Source organism: Petromyzon marinus, chromosome 71, assembly GCF_048934315.1.
Source record: "Petromyzon marinus isolate PM22_M1 ecotype Great Lakes invasive population chromosome 71, UKy_Petmar_22M1.pri1.0, whole genome shotgun sequence".
Classification (NCBI taxonomy): domain Eukaryota; kingdom Metazoa; phylum Chordata; class Hyperoartia; order Petromyzontiformes; family Petromyzontidae; genus Petromyzon; species Petromyzon marinus.
Genome location: NC_133737.1, coordinates 4977705 through 4995204, shown reverse-complemented (window position 1 = coordinate 4995204; position 17500 = coordinate 4977705). Strand labels below are relative to the sequence as shown.

General features: G+C 51.3%; 1 protein-coding gene across 2 annotated transcripts in view; it reads right to left on the bottom strand.

Annotated features, from left to right (window-relative positions):
* LOC116938405 (anthrax toxin receptor 1-like) overlaps nt 1–17500 on the bottom strand; it is an 81066-nt gene that overhangs the window by 29491 nt on the left and 34075 nt on the right. For both annotated transcript variants that reach the window (XM_076055277.1, XM_076055278.1), the window contains exons 8-11: nt 16062–16142; nt 15411–15471; nt 7497–7592; nt 2477–2546 (exon numbers count right to left, since the gene is read on the bottom strand). In XM_076055277.1, the coding sequence (XP_075911392.1) occupies nt 2477–2546; nt 7497–7592; nt 15411–15471; nt 16062–16142 (308 nt within the window). The remainder of the gene's footprint in view (nt 1–2476; nt 2547–7496; nt 7593–15410; nt 15472–16061; nt 16143–17500) is intronic.

Below are 17500 nucleotides of genomic sequence, written 5' to 3'. Positions count from 1 at the left end.
AGACTCACACAGAGACTCATAGACTCACACAGCGACTCATAGACTCATAGACTCACACAGACACTCATAAACACACAGAGACACTCATAGACTCACACAGAGACTCATAGACTCACACAGAGACTCATAGACACACCCAGAGACTCATAGACTCACACACAGACTCATAGACACACACAGAGACACTCATAGACACACACACAGACACTCATAGACACTCACACAGAGACTCATAGACTCACACAGAGACTCATAGACTCACACAGATACACTCATAGACACACACCCAGAGACTCATAGACTCACACAGAGACTCATAGACACACACAGAGACTCATAGACACACACAGAGACTCATAGACTCATAGACTCACACAGAGACTCATAGACTCACACAGAGACTCATAGACTCACACAGAGACACTCATAGACATACACAGAGACTCATAGACTCACACAGAGACTCATAGACACACACAGAGACGCATAGACACACACACAGAGACTCATAGACTCACACAGACACTCATAGACTCACACAGAGACACTCATAGACACACACACAGACACTCATAGACACACACACAGACACTCATAGACACACACACAAACACATACACACACACACAGACACTCATAGACACACACACAGACACTCATAGACACACACAGAGACACATAGACACACAGAGACACTCATAGACACACACAGAGACTCATAGACACACACACAGACACTCATAGACTCACACAGAGACACATAGACTCACACAGAGACTCATAGACACACACAAAGACTCAGACACACAGACACTCATAGACACACACACAGACACATAGACACACACACAGACACTCATAGACACACACACAGACACTCATAGACACACACAGAGACACATAGACACACACAGAGAGACTCATAGACTCACACAGACACTCATAGACTCACACACAGAGACACATAGACAATAGTGTGTGTGTCTACGTATGGATACTACTACTGATGATTATGATGATAATAGTACTGATGATGATGATACTACTACTGATGATGATGATGATACTAGTACTGATGATGATGATACTACTACTGATGATGATGATACTACTACTGATGATGATGATGATACTACTACTGATGATGATGATACTACTACTGATGATGATGATACTACTACTACTGATGATGATGACACTACTACTGATGATGATGATACTACTACTGATGATGATACTAGTACTGATAATGATACTAGTACTGATGATGATACTAGTACTGATGATGATGGTGATACTACTACTGATGATGATACTACTACTGATGATGATGGTGATACTACTACTGATGATGATGATGATGATACTGATGATGATGATACTACTAATGATGATGATGATACTACTACTGATGATGATACTACTACTGATGATGATGATGATACTACTGATGATGATGATGATACTACTACTGATGATGATGTTGCTGATATTGATGATGATGCTGCTGATGATGATGATACTGATGATGATGATACTACTAATGATGATGATGATACTACTACTGATGATGATACTACTACTGATGATGATGATACTACTAATGATGATGATGATGATACTACTACTGATGATGATGATACTACTACTGATGATGATGATGATACTACTACTGATGATGATGATGATACTACTACTGATGATGATGATACTACTACTGATGGTGATGATACTACTACTGATGATGATGATACTACTACTGATGATGATGATACTACTGATGATGATGATGATACTGATGATGATGACACTGATGATGATGATACTGATGATGATGATACTACTACTGATGATGACGATGATACTGATGATGATGATACTACTACTGATGATGATGATACTACTACTGATGATGATGATGATGATACTACTACTGATGATGATACTACTACTGATGATGGTGATACTACTACTGATGATGATGATACTACTACTGATGATGATGATACTACTACTGATGATGATGATGATACTACTACTGATGATAATGATCCTACTACTGATGATGATACTACTGATGATGATGATACTACTACTGATGATGATGATACTACTACTGATGATGATGATACTACTACTGATGATGATACTACTACTGATGATGATACTACTGATGATGATGATGACACTGATGATGATACTGATGATGATGATGATGATGATACTACTGATGATGATAATACTACTACTGATGATGATGATACTGATGATGATGATACTGATGATGATGATACTACTACTGATGATGATGATACTGATGATGATACTGATGATGATGATACTACTGATGATGATAATACTACTACTGATGATGATGATACTGATGATGATGATACTACTACTGATGATGATACTGATGATGATACTGATGATGATGATGATGATACTGATGATGATGATGAGTTGTGTCACGAACTCGCCCACGCTCTGCAGAACGGGGGCAGCGCACAGCAAGTGGTGATCGTAGATCTCGAGAGGCTTCACAGCTACAGAGAGAGAGAGACAGAGATCATGAGTGGGTGGGTGAGTGGGTGGGTGAGTGAGTGGGTGAGTGGGTGAGTGAGTGAGTGGGTGAGTGGGTGGGTGAGTGAGTGAGTGGGTGGGTGAGTGGGTGGGTGAGTGGGTGGGTGGGTGAGTGAGTGAGTGGGTGGGTGAGTGAGTGGGTGAGTAGGTGGGTGAGTGGGTGAGTGAGTGGGTGGGTGAGTGAGTGGGTGGGTGGGTGGGTGAGTGGGTGAGTAGGTGAGTGAGTGGGTGAGTGGGTGGGTGAGTGGGTGAGTGGGTGGGTGAGTGAGTGAGTGGGTGAGTGAGTGGGTGGGTGAGTGGGTGAGTGGGTGAGTGAGTGGGTGGGTGGGTGAGTGAGTGGGTGGGTGAGTGGGTGGGTGGGTGAGTGGGTGAGTGGGTGAGTGAGTGAGTGAGTGGGTGAGTGAGTGAGTGGGTGAGTGAGTGAGTGGGTGGGTGAGTGAGTGAGTGGGTGAGTGGGTGAGTGAGTGGGTGAGTGGGTGAGTGGGTGGGTGAGTGAGTGAGTGGGTGAGTGAGTGGGTGGGTGAGTGGGTGAGTGGGTGAGTGAGTGGGTGGGTGGGTGGGTGGGTGAGTGGGTGAGTGAGTGAGTGGGTGAGTGGGTGAGTGGGTGAGTGAGTGGGTGAGTGAGTGGGTGGGTGAGTGGGTGAGTGAGTGAGTGGGTGAGTGAGTGGGTGAGTGAGTGGGTGGGTGGGTGGGTGAGTGAGTGGGTGAGTGAGTGAGTGAGTGGGTGGGTGAGTGGGTGGGTGGGTGAGTGAGTGGGTGAGTGAGTGAGTGAGTGGGTGAGTGGGTGAGTGGGTGAGTGGGTGGGTGAGTGAGTGAGTGGGTGAGTGGGTGAGTGGGTGAGTGGGTGGGTGAGTGGGTGGGTGGGTGAGTGGGTGAGTGGGTGAGTGGGTGGGTGAGTGAGTGAGTGGGTGAGTGAGTGGGTGGGTGAGTGAGTGGGTGAGTGAGTGGGTGAGTGAGTGAGTGAGTGGGTGAGTGGGTGGGTGAGTGAGTGGGTGAGTGGGTGAGTGAGTGAGTGGGTGAGTGGGTGGGTGAGTGAGTGAGTGGGTGGGTGAGTGGGTGGGTGAGTGGGTGGGTGGGTGAGTGAGTGAGTGGGTGGGTGAGTGAGTGGGTGAGTAGGTGGGTGAGTGGGTGAGTGAGTGGGTGGGTGAGTGAGTGGGTGGGTGGGTGGGTGAGTGGGTGAGTAGGTGAGTGAGTGGGTGAGTGGGTGGGTGAGTGGGTGAGTGGGTGGGTGAGTGAGTGAGTGGGTGAGTGAGTGGGTGGGTGAGTGGGTGAGTGGGTGAGTGAGTGGGTGGGTGGGTGAGTGAGTGGGTGGGTGAGTGGGTGGGTGGGTGAGTGGGTGAGTGGGTGAGTGAGTGAGTGGGTGAGTGAGTGAGTGGGTGAGTGAGTGAGTGGGTGGGTGAGTGAGTGAGTGGGTGAGTGGGTGAGTGAGTGGGTGAGTGGGTGAGTGGGTGGGTGAGTGAGTGAGTGGGTGAGTGAGTGGGTGGGTGAGTGGGTGAGTGGGTGAGTGAGTGGGTGGGTGGGTGGGTGGGTGAGTGGGTGAGTGAGTGAGTGGGTGAGTGGGTGAGTGGGTGAGTGAGTGGGTGAGTGAGTGGGTGGGTGAGTGGGTGAGTGAGTGAGTGGGTGAGTGAGTGGGTGAGTGAGTGGGTGGGTGGGTGGGTGAGTGAGTGGGTGAGTGAGTGAGTGAGTGGGTGGGTGAGTGGGTGGGTGGGTGAGTGAGTGGGTGAGTGAGTGAGTGAGTGGGTGAGTGGGTGAGTGGGTGAGTGGGTGGGTGAGTGAGTGAGTGGGTGAGTGGGTGAGTGGGTGAGTGGGTGGGTGAGTGGGTGGGTGGGTGAGTGGGTGAGTGGGTGAGTGGGTGGGTGAGTGAGTGAGTGGGTGAGTGAGTGGGTGGGTGAGTGAGTGGGTGAGTGAGTGGGTGAGTGAGTGAGTGAGTGAGTGGGTGAGTGAGTGGGTGAGTGAGTGGGTGGGTGGGTGGGTGAGTGAGTGGGTGAGTGGGTGAGTGAGTGAGTGGGTGGGTGAGTGGGTGGGTGGGTGAGTGAGTGGGTGAGTGAGTGGGTGAGTAGGTGAGTGAGTGAGTGGGTGGGTGGGTGAGTGGGTGGATGAGTGGGTGAGTGAGTGGGTGAGTGAGTGAGTGAGTGGGTGGGTGAGTGGGTGGGTGAGTGAGTGGGTGAGTGAGTGAGTGAGTGGGTGAGTGAGTGAGTGGGTGAGTGAGTGGGTGGGTGAGTGAGTGAGTGAGTGGGTGAGTGGGTGAGTGAGTGAGTGGGTGGGTGAGTGGGTGGGTGAGTGAGTGGGTGGGTGAGTGAGTGGGTGAGTGAGTGGGTGAGTGAGTGAGTGAGTGGGTGGGTGAGTGGGTGAGTGAGTGGGTGAGTGAGTGAATGAGAGAGTGAGCGAGTGGGTGAGTGAGCGGGTGGGTGAGTGAGTGAGTGAGTGGGTGAGTGAGTGAGTGGGTGAGTGAGTGGGTAGGTGAGTGAGTGAGTGAGTGGGTGAGTGGGTGAGTGAGTGGGTAGGTGAGTGAGTGGGTGAGTAGGTGGGTGAGTGAGTGAGTAGGTGAGTGAGTGAGTGAGTGGGTGAGTGAGTGAGTGGGTGGGTGAGTGGGTGGGTGAGTGAGTGGGTGAGTGAGTGGGTGAGTGAGTGAGTGAGTGGGTGGGTGAGTGAGTGAGTGGGTGGGTGAGTGGGTGAGTGAGTGAGTGGGTGAGTGAGTGGGTGGGTGAGTTAGTGGGTGAGTGAGTGAGTGGGTGGGTGAGTGAGTGGGTGAGTGAGTGGGTGAGTGAGTGGGTGAGTGGGTGGGTGAGTGAGTGGGTGGGTGGGTGAGTGGGTGGGTGAGTGAGTGGGTGGGTGAGTGGGTGAGTGAGTGAGTGGGTGAGTGAGTGGGTGGGTGAGTTAGTGGGTGAGTGAGTGAGTGAGTGGGTGAGTGAGTGAGTGGGTGAGTGAGTGAGTGAGTGGGTGGGTGAGTGGGTGAGTGAGTGAGTGGCTGAGTGAGTGAGTGTCTGAGTGAGTGGGTGAGTGAGTGGATGAGTGAGTGAGTGGGTGGGTGAGTGAGTGGGTGGGTGAGTGGGTGGGTGAGTGAGTGAGTGAGTGGGTGGGTGAGTGAGTGAGTGGGTGGGTGAGTGAGTAAGTGGGTGAGTGGGTGGGTGAGTGAGTGAGTGAGTGGGTGGGTGGGTGGGTGAGTGAGTGAGTGAGTGGGTGAGTGAGTGAGTGAGTGGGTGGGTGAGTGGGTGAGTGGGTGAGTGAGTGGGTGAGTGAGTGAGTGAGTGGGTGAGTGAGTGAGTGAGTGGGTGGGTGAGTGGGTGAGTGGGTGAGTGAGTGAGTGGGTGAGTGAGTGGGTGGGTGAGTGAGTGAGTGGGTGAGTGAGTGGGTGAGTGAGTGGGTGAGTGAGTGAGTGGGTGAGAGGGTGGGTGGGTGAGTGAGTGGGTGGGTGAGTGAGTGAGTGGGTGGGTGAGTGGGTGGGTGAGTGGGTGGGTGAGTGAGTGAGTGGGTGGGTGAGTGAGTGTGTGTGTAGCTGAGTGTGTAGCTGAGTGTGTGTGTAGCTGAGTGGGTAGCTGAGTGTGTAGCTGAGTTTGTGTGTAGCTGAGTGTGTAGCTGAGTGTGTAGCTGAGTGTGTAGCTGAGTGAGTAGGTAGCTGAGTGTGTAGCTGAGTGTGTAGCTGAGTGAGTAGGTAGCTGAGTGTGTAGCTGAGTGGGTAGCTGAGTGTGTAGCTGAGTAGGTAGCTGATTGTGTAGCTGAGTGTGTAGCTGAATCACTGAGTGTGTAGCTGAGTGGGTGGGTAGCTGAGTGGGTAGCTGAGTGGGTATCTGAGTGTGTAGCTGAGTAGGTAGCTGAGTGTGTAGCTGACTCACTGAGTGGGTAGCTGAGTGTGTAGCTGAGTGTGTAGCTGAGTGAGTGTGTAGCTGAGTGTGTAGCTGAGTTTGTGTGTAGCTGAGTGTGTAGCTGAGTGTGTAGCTGAGTGTGTGTGTAGCTGAGTGAGTAGGTAGCTGAGTGGGTGGGTAGCTGAGTGTGTAGCTGAGTGTGTAGGTAGCTGAGTGTGTAGCTGAGTGGGTAGCTGAGTGTGTGTGTAGCTGAGTGAGTAGCTGACTCACTCAGTGTGTAGCTGACTCACTGAGTGTGTAGCTGAGTAGGTAGCTGAGTGTGTAGCTGACTCACTGAGTGGGTAGCTGAGTGTGTAGCTGAGTGTGTAGCTGAGTGAGTGTGTAGCTGAGTGTGTAGCTGAGTTTGTGTGTAGCTGAGTGTGTAGCTGAGTGTGTAGCTGAGTGTGTGTGTAGCTGAGTGAGTAGGTAGCTGAGTGGGTGGGTAGCTGAGTGTGTAGCTGAGTGTGTAGGTAGCTGAGTGTGTAGCTGAGTGGGTAGCTGAGTGTGTAGCTGAGTGAGTAGCTGACTCACTGAGTGTGTAGCTGAGTGTGTAGCTGACTCACTGAGTGTGTAGCTGAGTGGGTAGCTGAGTGGGTAGCTGAGTGAGTAGGTAGCTGAGTGAGTAGCTGAGTGTGTAGCTGAGTGAGTGAGTGAGTAGCTGAGTGTGTAGCTGACTCACTGAGTGTGTAGCTGAGTGGGTAGCTGAGTGGGTAGCTGAGTGAGTAGGTAGCTGAGTGAGTAGCTGAGTGTGTAGCTGAGTGAGTGAGTGAGTAGCTGAGTGTGTAGCTGACTCACTGAGTGTGTAGCTGAGTGGGTAGCTGAGTGGGTAGCTGAGTGAGTAGGTAGCTGAGTGAGTAGCTGAGTGTGTAGCTGAGTGAGTAGCTGAGTGAGTGAGTGTGTAGCTGAGTGTGTAGCTGAGTGTGTAGCTGAGTGTGTAGCTGAGTGTGTAGCTGAGTGTGTAGCTGAGTGTGTAGCTGAGTGTGTAGCTGAGTGTGTAGCTGACTCACTGAGTGTGTAGCTGAGTGTGTAGCTGAGTGTGTAGCTGAGTAGCTGAGTGTGTAGCTGACTCACTGAGTGTTGTGGTCTCGTTGGCCTTGAAGCTGCACAGGACCTGGTTGGGATTCTTCGCTCCAAATCCGTTCCCTCGCACGACAACATCAAAGATGCCTGGAACATCACCCAGTCAGTCACTCAGTCAGTCACTCAGTCAGTCAGTCAGTGAGTCAGTCAGTCAGTCACTCAGTCAGTCAGTCAGTCACTCAGTCAGTCACTCACTCAGTCAGTCACTCAGTCAGTCACTCAGTCAGTCAGTCAGTCAGTCACTCAGTCAGTCACTCAGTCAGTCACTCAGTCAGTCAGTCACTCAGTCAGTCACTCAGTCAGTCACCCAGTCAGTCAGTGAGTCAGTCAGTGAGTCAGTCAGTCAGTCACTCAGTCACTCAGTCAGTCAGTCAGTCAGTCAGTCAGTCACTCAGTCAGTCACTCACTCAGTCAGTCACTCAGTCAGTCACTCAGTCAGTCAGTCAGTCACTCAGTCAGTCAGTCACTCAGTCAGTCAGTCACTCAGTCACTCAGTCAGTCAGTCACTCAGTCAGTCACTCAGTCAGTCACTCAGTCAGTCACTCAGTCAGTCACTCAGTCAGTCAGTCAGTCAGTCACTCAGTCAGTCACTCAGTCAGTCACTCAGTCAGTCACTCAGTCAGTCACTCAGTCACTCAGTCAGTCACTCAGTCAGTCACTCAGTCAGTCAGTGAGTCAGTCACTCAGTCAGTCACTCAGTCAGTCACTCAGTCAGTCACTCAGTCAGTCACTCAGTCAGTCACTCAGTCAGTCAGTCAGTGAGTCAGTCACTCACTCAGTCAGTCACTCACTCAGTCAGTCACTCAGTCAGTCACTCAGTCAGTCACTCAGTCACTCACTCAGTCAGTCACTCAGTCACTCACTCAGTCAGTCAGTCACTCAGTCAGTCACTCAGTCAGTCAGTCAGTCACTCAGTCAGTCACCCAGTCAGTCAGTCACTCAGTCAGTCAGTCACTCAGTCAGTCAGTTACTCAGTCACTCACTCAGTCAGTCGCTCAGTCAGTCACTCAGTCAGTCACTCAGTCAGTCAGTCAGTCACTCAGTCATTCAGAGACTCAGTCAGTCACTCAGTCACTCAGTCAGTCACTCAGTCAGTCAGTGAGTCAGTCAGTCAGTCACTCAGTCAGTCAGTCACTCAGTCAGTCACTCAGTCACTCAGTCATTCAGAGACTCAGTCAGTCACTCAGTCAGTCAGTCACTCAGTCAGTTAGTCAGTCAGTCAGTCACTCAGTCAGTCAGTCACTCAGTCACTCAGTCAGTCACTCAGTCAGTCAGTCACTCAGTCAGTCACTCAGTCACTCAGTCACTCAGTCAGTCACTCAGTCAGTCAGTCACTCAGTCAGTCAGTCAGTCACTCAGTCAGTCAGTCACTCACTCAGTCAGTCACTCAGTCAGTCAGTCAGTCACTCAGTCAGTCACTCACTCAGTCAGTCAGTCACTCAGTCAGTCAGTCAGTGAGTCAGTCAGTCACTCACTCAGTCAGTCAGTCAGTCAGTCACTCAGTGAGTCAGTCAGTCACTCAGTCAGTCAGTCACTCACTCAGTCAGTCAGTCACTCAGTCAGTCACTCACTCACTCAGTCAGTCACTCAGTCACTCAGTCAGTCATTCAGAGACTCAGTCAGTCAGTCACTCACTCAGTCAGTCACTCAGTCAGTCAGTCAGTGAGTCAGTCAGTCACTCAGTCAGTCACCCAGTCAGTCAGTCAGTCACTCAGTCACTCAGTCAGTCAGTCACTCAGTCACTCAGTCACTCAGTCACTCAGTCAGTCACTCACTCAGTCAGTCAGTCACTCAGTCACTCAGTCACTCAGTCAGTCACTCAGTCAGTCACTCAGTCAGTCACTCAGTCAGTCAGTCAGTCACTCAGTCAGTCAGTCACTCAGTCACTCAGTCAGTCACTCAGTCAGTCACTCAGTCAGTCAGTCAGTCAGTCACTCAGTCAGTCAGTCACTCAGTCACTCAGTCACTCAGTCACTCAGTCAGTCACTCAGTCAGTCACTCAGTCAGTCACTCAGTCAGTCAGTCAGTCACTCAGTCAGTCACTCAGTCAGTCAGTCACTCAGTCAGTCAGTCAGTGAGTCAGTCACTCAGTCAGTCAGTCACTCAGTCACTCAGTCAGTCACTCACTCAGTCAGTCACTCAGTCAGTCACTCAGTCAGTCAGTCAGTCACTCAGTCACTCAGTCACTCAGTCAGTCACTCAGTCAGTCACTCAGTCAGTCACTCAGTCAGTCAGTCAGTCACTCAGTCAGTCAGTCACTCAGTCACTCAGTCAGTCACTCAGTCAGTCACTCAGTCAGTCAGTCAGTCAGTCACTCAGTCAGTCAGTCACTCAGTCAGTCACTCAGTCAGTCACTCAGTCAGTCAGTCACTCAGTCAGTCACCCAGTCAGTCAGTCACTCAGTCAGTCAGTCAGTCACTCAGTCAGTCAGTTACTCAGTCAGTCACTCAGTCAGTCGCTCAGTCAGTCACTCAGTCAGTCACTCAGTCAGTCAGTCACTCAGTCAGTCACCCAGTCAGTCAGTCACTCAGTCAGTCAGTCAGTCACTCAGTCAGTTACTCAGTCAGTCACTCAGTCAGTCGCTCAGTCAGTCACTCAGTCAGTCAGTCAGTCACTCAGTCATTCAGAGACTCAGTCAGTCACTCAGTCAGTCACTCAGTCAGTCACTCAGTCAGTCAGTGAGTCAGTCAGTCAGTCACTCAGTCATTCAGAGACTCAGTCAGTCACTCAGTCAGTCAGTCACTCAGTCAGTTAGTCAGTCAGTCAGTCACTCAGTCAGTCAGTCACTCAGTCACTCAGTCAGTCACTCACTCAGTCAGTCACTCAGTCAGTCACTCAGTCAGTCAGTCAGTCACTCAGTCAGTCACTCACTCAGTCAGTCACTCAGTCAGTCACTCAGTCAGTCAGTCACTCAGTCAGTCACCCAGTCAGTCAGTCACTCAGTCAGTCAGTCAGTCACTCAGTCAGTCAGTTACTCAGTCAGTCACTCAGTCAGTCGCTCAGTCAGTCACTCAGTCAGTCAGTCACTCACTCAGTCAGTCACTCAGTCAGTCAGTCAGTCACTCAGTCACTCAGTCACTCAGTCAGTCAGTCACTCAGTCAGTCAGTCAGTGAGTCAGTCAGTCACTCAGTCAGTCAGTCAGTCACTCAGTGAGTCAGTCAGTCACTCAGTCAGTCAGTCACTCACTCAGTCAGTCAGTCACTCAGTCAGTCACTCACTCACTCAGTCAGTCATTCAGTCAGTCAGTCAGTCACTCAGTCACTCAGTCAGTCAGTCATTCAGAGACTCAGTCAGTCACTCAGTCACTCAGTCAGTCATTCAGAGACTCAGTCAGTCAGTCACTCAGTCACTCAGTGAGTCAGTCAGTCACTCACTCAGTCAGTCACTCAGTCAGTCAGTCAGTGAGTCAGTCAGTCACTCAGTCAGTCACCCAGTCAGTCAGTCAGTCACTCAGTCACTCAGTCAGTCAGTCACTCAGTCACTCAGTCACTCAGTCACTCAGTCAGTCACTCACTCAGTCAGTCAGTCACTCAGTCACTCAGTCACTCAGTCAGTCACTCAGTCAGTCACTCAGTCAGTCACTCAGTCAGTCAGTCAGTCACTCAGTCAGTCAGTCACTCAGTCACTCAGTCAGTCACTCAGTCAGTCACTCAGTCAGTCAGTCAGTCAGTCACTCAGTCAGTCAGTCACTCAGTCACTCAGTCACTCAGTCAGTCACTCAGTCAGTCACTCAGTCAGTCACTCAGTCAGTCAGTCAGTCACTCAGTCAGTCACTCAGTCAGTCAGTCACTCAGTCAGTCAGTCAGTGAGTCAGTCACTCAGTCAGTCAGTCACTCAGTCACTCAGTCAGTCACTCACTCAGTCAGTCACTCAGTCAGTCACTCAGTCAGTCAGTCAGTCACTCAGTCAGTCACTCACTCAGTCAGTCACTCAGTCAGTCACTCAGTCAGTCAGTCACTCAGTCAGTCACCCAGTCAGTCAGTCACTCAGTCAGTCAGTCAGTCACTCAGTCAGTCAGTCAGTCAGTCACTCAGTCATTCAGAGACTCAGTCAGTCACTCAGTCAGTCACTCAGTCAGTCACTCAGTCAGTCAGTGAGTCAGTCAGTCAGTCACTCAGTCAGTCAGTCAGTCACTCAGTCAGTCACTCAGTCATTCAGAGACTCAGTCAGTCACTCAGTCAGTCAGTCACTCAGTCAGTTAGTCAGTCAGTCAGTCACTCAGTCAGTCAGTCACTCAGTCACTCAGTCAGTCACTCAGTCAGTCAGTCACTCAGTCAGTCACTCAGTCACTCAGTCACTCAGTCAGTCACTCAGTCAGTCAGTCACTCAGTCAGTCAGTCAGTCACTCAGTCAGTCAGTCACTCACTCAGTCAGTCACTCAGTCAGTCAGTCAGTCACTCAGTCAGTCACTCACTCAGTCAGTCAGTCACTCAGTCAGTCAGTCAGTGAGTCAGTCACTCACTCACTCAGTCAGTCAGTCAGTCACTCAGTGAGTCAGTCAGTCACTCAGTCAGTCAGTCACTCACTCAGTCAGTCACTCAGTCAGTCACTCACTCACTCAGTCAGTCATTCAGTCAGTCAGTCAGTCACTCAGTCACTCAGTCAGTCAGTCATTCAGAGACTCAGTCAGTCACTCAGTCACTCAGTCAGTCATTCAGAGACTCAGTCAGTCAGTCACTCAGTCAGTCACTCAGTGAGTCAGTCAGTCACTCACTCAGTCAGTCACTCAGTCAGTCAGTCAGTGAGTCAGTCAGTCACTCAGTCAGTCACCCAGTCAGTCAGTCAGTCACTCAGTCACTCAGTCAGTCAGTCACTCAGTCACTCAGTCACTCAGTCAGTCACTCACTCAGTCAGTCAGTCACTCAGTCAGTGAGTCAGTCAGTCATTCAGAGACTCAGTCAGTCACTCAGTCAGTCACTCAGTCAGTCACTCAGTCAGTCAGTCACTCAGTCACTCAGTCAGTCACTCAGTCAGTCAGTCAGTCACTCAGTCAGTCAGTCAGTCAGTCACTCAGTCAGTCAGTCAGTGAGTCAGTCAGTCATTCAGAGACTCAGTCAGTCACTCAGTCAGTCACTCAGTCAGTCACTCAGTCAGTCAGTCACTCAGTCAGTCAGTGAGTCAGTCAGTGAGTCAGCCAGTCACTCACTCACTCAGTCAATCAGTCAGTCAGTCACTCAGTCAGTCACTCAGTCACTCAGTCAGTCACTCAGTCAGTCACTCACTCAGTCAGTCACTCAGTCAGTCACTCAGTCAGTCACTCAGTCACTCAGTCAGTCAGTCACTCAGTCAGTCAGTCAGTTACTCAGTCAGTCACTCAGTCAGTCACTCAGTCACTCACTCAGTCACTCAGTCACTCAGTCAGTCACTTAGTTACTCAGTCAGTCACTCAGTCACTCACTTAGTCACTCAGTCACTCAGAGACTCAGTCAGTCACTCAGATACTCAATCAGCCACTCAGTCACTCAGTCACTAACTCAGTCACTCACTCACCCACTCACCCACATACACACCTTCACGTACAGCAAATCACATGTATGACGAGTAGCTGAGTGGGTGAGTAGCTGAGTGGGTGAGTAGCTGAGTGGGTGAGTAGCTGAGTGAGTGGCTGAGTGAGTAGCTGAGTGGATAGCTGAGTGCGTAGCTGAGTGGGTAGCTGAGTGAGTGGCTGAGTGGGTAGCTGAGTGGGTAGCTGAGTGGGTGAGTAGCTGAGTGGGTGAGTAGCTGAGTGAGTGAATAGCTGAGTGGGTAGCTGAGTGAGTAGCTGAGTGGGTAGCTGAGTGAGTAGCTGAGTGGGTAGCTGAGTGAGTGAGTAGCTGAGTGGGTAGCTGAGTGGGTAGCTGTGTGGGTAGCTGGGTGTGTAGCTGGGTGGGTAGCTGTGTGGGTAGCTGAGTGAGTAGCTGAGTGGGGTAGCTGAGTGGGTAGGTAGCTGAGTGGGTAGGTGGTTAGGTAGCTGAGTGCGCAGCTGAGTGAGTGAGTAGCTGAGTGGGTGAGTAGCTGAGTGAGTAGCTGAGTGGGTAGCTGAGTGAGTAGCTGAGTGGGTAGCTGTGTGCATAGCTGAGTGGGTAGCTGAGTGAGTGTGTAGCTGGGTGGGTAGATGAGTGAGTAGCTGTGAGTAGCTGAGTGAATGGGTAGCTGAGTGGGTAGATGAGTGGGTAGCTGAGTGAGTAGCTGAGTGAATGGGTAGCTGAGTGGGTAGATGAGTGGGTAGATGAGTGTGTAGCTGAGTGAGTGGGTTGCTGAGTGTGTAGCTGAGTGAGTAGCTGGGTGGGTAGCTGGGTGGGTAGCTTAGTGAGTGTGTAGCTGAGTGGGTAGGTAGCTGAGTGGGTAGCTGAGTGAGTAGCTGAGTGGGTAGCTGAGTGTGTAGCTGAGTGGGTAGCTGGGTGTGTAGCTGAGTGGGTAGGTAGCTGAGTGGGTAGCTGAGTGAGTAGCTGGGTGGGTAGCTGGGTGTGTGGCTGAGTGGGTATGTAGCTGAGTGGGTAGCTGAGTGAGTAGCTGAGTGAGTATCTGAGAGAGTACCTGTGTGGGTAGCTGACTGAGTAGCTGGGTGGGTAGCTGGGTGTGTAGCTGAGTGGGTAGGTAGCTGAGTGGGTAGCTGAGTGGGTAGCTGAGTGAGTAGCTGAGTGGGTAGCTGGGTGTGTAGCTGAGTGGGTAGGTAGCTGAGTGGGTAGCTGAGTGGGTAGCTGAGTGAGTAGCTGAGTGGGTAGCTGGGTGTGTAGCTGAGTGGGTAGGTAGCTGACTGAGTAGCTGGGTGGGTAGCTGGGTGTGTGGCTGAGTGGGTAGGTAGCTGAGTGGGTAGCTGAGTATGTAGCTGGGTGTGTGGCTGAGTGGGTAGGTAGCTGAGTGGGTATCTGAGTGAGTAGCTGAGTGAGTATCTGAGAGAGTTGCTGTGTGGGTAGCTGACTGAGTAGCTGGGTGGGTAGTTGGGTGTGTAGCTGAGTGGGTAGGTAGCTGAGTGGGTAGCTGAGTGGGTAGCTGAGTGGGTAGCTGAGTGAGTAGCTGAGTGGGTAGCTGGGTGTGTAGCTGAGTGGGTAGGTAGCTGACTGAGTAGCTGGGTGGGTAGCTGGGTGTGTGGCTGAGTGGGTAGGTAGCTGAGTGGGTAGCTGAGTATGTAGCTGGGTGTGTTGTTGAGTGGGTAGGTAGCTGAGTGGGTATCTGAGTGAGTAGCTGAGTGAGTATCTGAGAGAGTACCTGTGTGGGTAGCTGACTGAGTAGCTGGGTGGGTAGCTGGGTGTGTAGCTGAGTGGGTAGGTAGCTGAGTGGGTAGCTGAGTGGGTAGCTGAGTGAGTAGCTGAGTGGGTAGCTGGGTGTGTAGCTGAGTGGGTAGGTAGCTGACTGAGTAGCTGGGTGGGTAGCTGGGTGTGTGGCTGAGTGGGTAGGTAGCTGAGTGGGTAGCTGAGTATGTAGCTGGGTGTGTTGTTGAGTGGGTAGGTAGCTGAGTGGGTATCTGAGTGAGTAGCTGAGTGAGTATCTGAGAGAGTAGCTGTGTGGGTAGCTGACTGAGTAGCTGGGTGGGTAGCTGGGTGTGTAGCTGAGTGGGTAGGTAGCTGAGTGGGTAGCTGAGTGGGTAGCTGAGTGAGTAGCTGAGTGGGTAGCTGGGTGTGTAGCTGAGTGGGTAGGTAGCTGACTGAGTAGCTGGGTGGGTAGCTGGGTGTGTGGCTGAGTGGGTAGGTAGCTGAGTGGGTAGCTGAGTGGGTAGGTAGCTGAGTGGGTAGCTGAGTGTGTAGCTGAGTGAGTAGCTGAGTGGGTAGCTGGGTGTGTAGCTGAGTGGGTAGGTAGCTGACTGAGTAGCTGGGTGGGTAGCTGGGTGTGTGGCTGAGTGGGTAGGTAGCTGAGTGGGTAGCTGAGTGGGTAGGTAGCTGAGTGGGTAGCTGAGTGTGTAGCTGAGTGAGTAGCTGAGTGGGTACCTGCAGCACAGACGTTATTTGGTTCAACTGACAAAATCTCAATGCAAGATTTTCTGATGATCTGAAATCATAATAATAGCATCATCAGTAGTATCATCATCATCAGTAGTAGTATCATCATCATAATCCCAAGTAGTATCATCATTATCATCATCAGTAGTATCATCATCAGTAGTAGTATCATCATCATCAGTAGTATCATCATCATCAGTAGTAGTATCATCATCATCATCCTAAGTAGTATCATCATCATCATCAGTAGTATCATCATCAGTAGTAGTATCATCATCATCATCAGTAGTAGTATCATCATCAGTAGTATCATCATCATCATCAGTAGTAGTATCATCATCATCATCAGTATCATCAGTAGTATCATCATCATCAGTAGTATCATCATCATCATCAGTATCATCATCAGTAGTATCATCATCATCATCAGTAGTATCATCATCATCAGTAGTAGTATCATCATCATCATTAGTAGTACTATCATCATCAGTAGTAGTAGTATCATCATCAGTAGTAGTATCATCATCAGTATCATCATCAGTATCATCATCATCAGTAGTAACATCATCATCAGTAGTATCATCATCAGTATCAAGATGATGATGATACTGATGATGATGGTGGGTCTATGTAAGTCACCGAGTCTATGAATCCATGCAGCTGTTTGAAGCCTCCGTTGACAGGGATCACATTCCCTGCCCCGTCTGCGATCCTTGCAAGCTGCAGAGAAGATGGAACAGATGAGGATTAGTTCACACACTCTGTGGGGTGAGTGGGTGGGTGGGTGGGTGAGTGGGTGAGTGGGTGGGTGAGTGGGTGGGTGAGTGGGTGAGTGGGTGAGTGAGTGGGTGGGTGAGTGAGTGAGTGAGTGGGTGGGTGGGTGAGTTGGTGAGTGAGTGGGTGGGTGAGTGAGTGGGTGGGTGGGTGAGTTGGTGAGTGAGTGGGTGGGTGAGTGAGTGGGTGGGTGGGTGAGTGGGTGGGTGAGTGGGTGGGTGGGTGAGTGGGTGGGTGGGTGAGTGAGTGGGTGAGCGGGTGGGTGGGTGGGTGAGTGAGTGAGTGGGTGGGTGGGTGAGTGAGTGAGTGGGTGGGTGGGTGAGTGGGTGAGTGGGTGGGTGAGTGGGTGAGTGGGTGGGTGAGTGAGTGGGTGAGTGAGTGGGTAAGTGAGTGGGTGAGTGAGTGGATGGGTGAGTGGGTGGGTGGGTGGGTGGGTGAGTGAGTGAGTGGGTGAGTTGTTGAGTGGGTGGGTGAGTTGGTGAGTGAGTGAGTGGGTGAGTGAGTGGGTGGGTGAGTGAGTGAGTGGGTGAGTGGGTGGGTGGGTGAGTTGGTGAGTGAGTGAGTGAGTGGGTGAGTGGGTGGGTGAGTGAGTGGGTGGGTGGGTGAGTGAGTGGGTGAGCGGGTGGGTGGGTGGGTGAGTGAGTGAGTGAGTGGGTGGGTGGGTGAGTGAGTGAGTGGGTGGGTGGGTGGGTGAGTGAGTGAGTGGGTGGGTGGGTGAGTGGGTGAGTGGGTGGGTGAGTGGGTGAGTGGGTGGGTGAGTGAGTGGGTGAGTGAGTGGGTCAGTGAGTGGGTGGGTGGGTGGGTGAGTGAGTGAGTGGGTGAGTGAGTGGGTGGGTGGGTGAGTGGGTGGGTGAGTGAGTGAGTGGATGGGTGAGTGGGTGAGTGAGTGAGTGAGTGGATGAGTGAGTGGGTGGGTGGGTGGGTGAGTGGGTCGGTGAGTGAGTGAGTGGATGGGTGAGTGGGTGAGTGAGTGAGTGAGTGGGTGAGTGGGTGAGTGAGTGGGTGGGTGGGTGAGTGGGTGAGTGAGTGGGTGGGTGGGTGAGTGAGTCACTTGGTGAGTGACTTGGTGAGTGACTTGGTGAGTGACTTGCTGACTTGGTGACTTGGTGAGTGACTTGCTGAGTGACTTGCTGAGTGACTTGGTGAGTGACTTGGTGAGTGACTTGGTGAGTGACTTGGTGAGTGACTTGATGAGTGACTTGGTGAGTGACTTGGTGAGTGACTTGGTGAGTGACTTGGTGACTTGGTGAGTGACTTGGTGAGTGACTTGGTGACTTGGTGACTTGGTGAGTGACTTGGTGAGT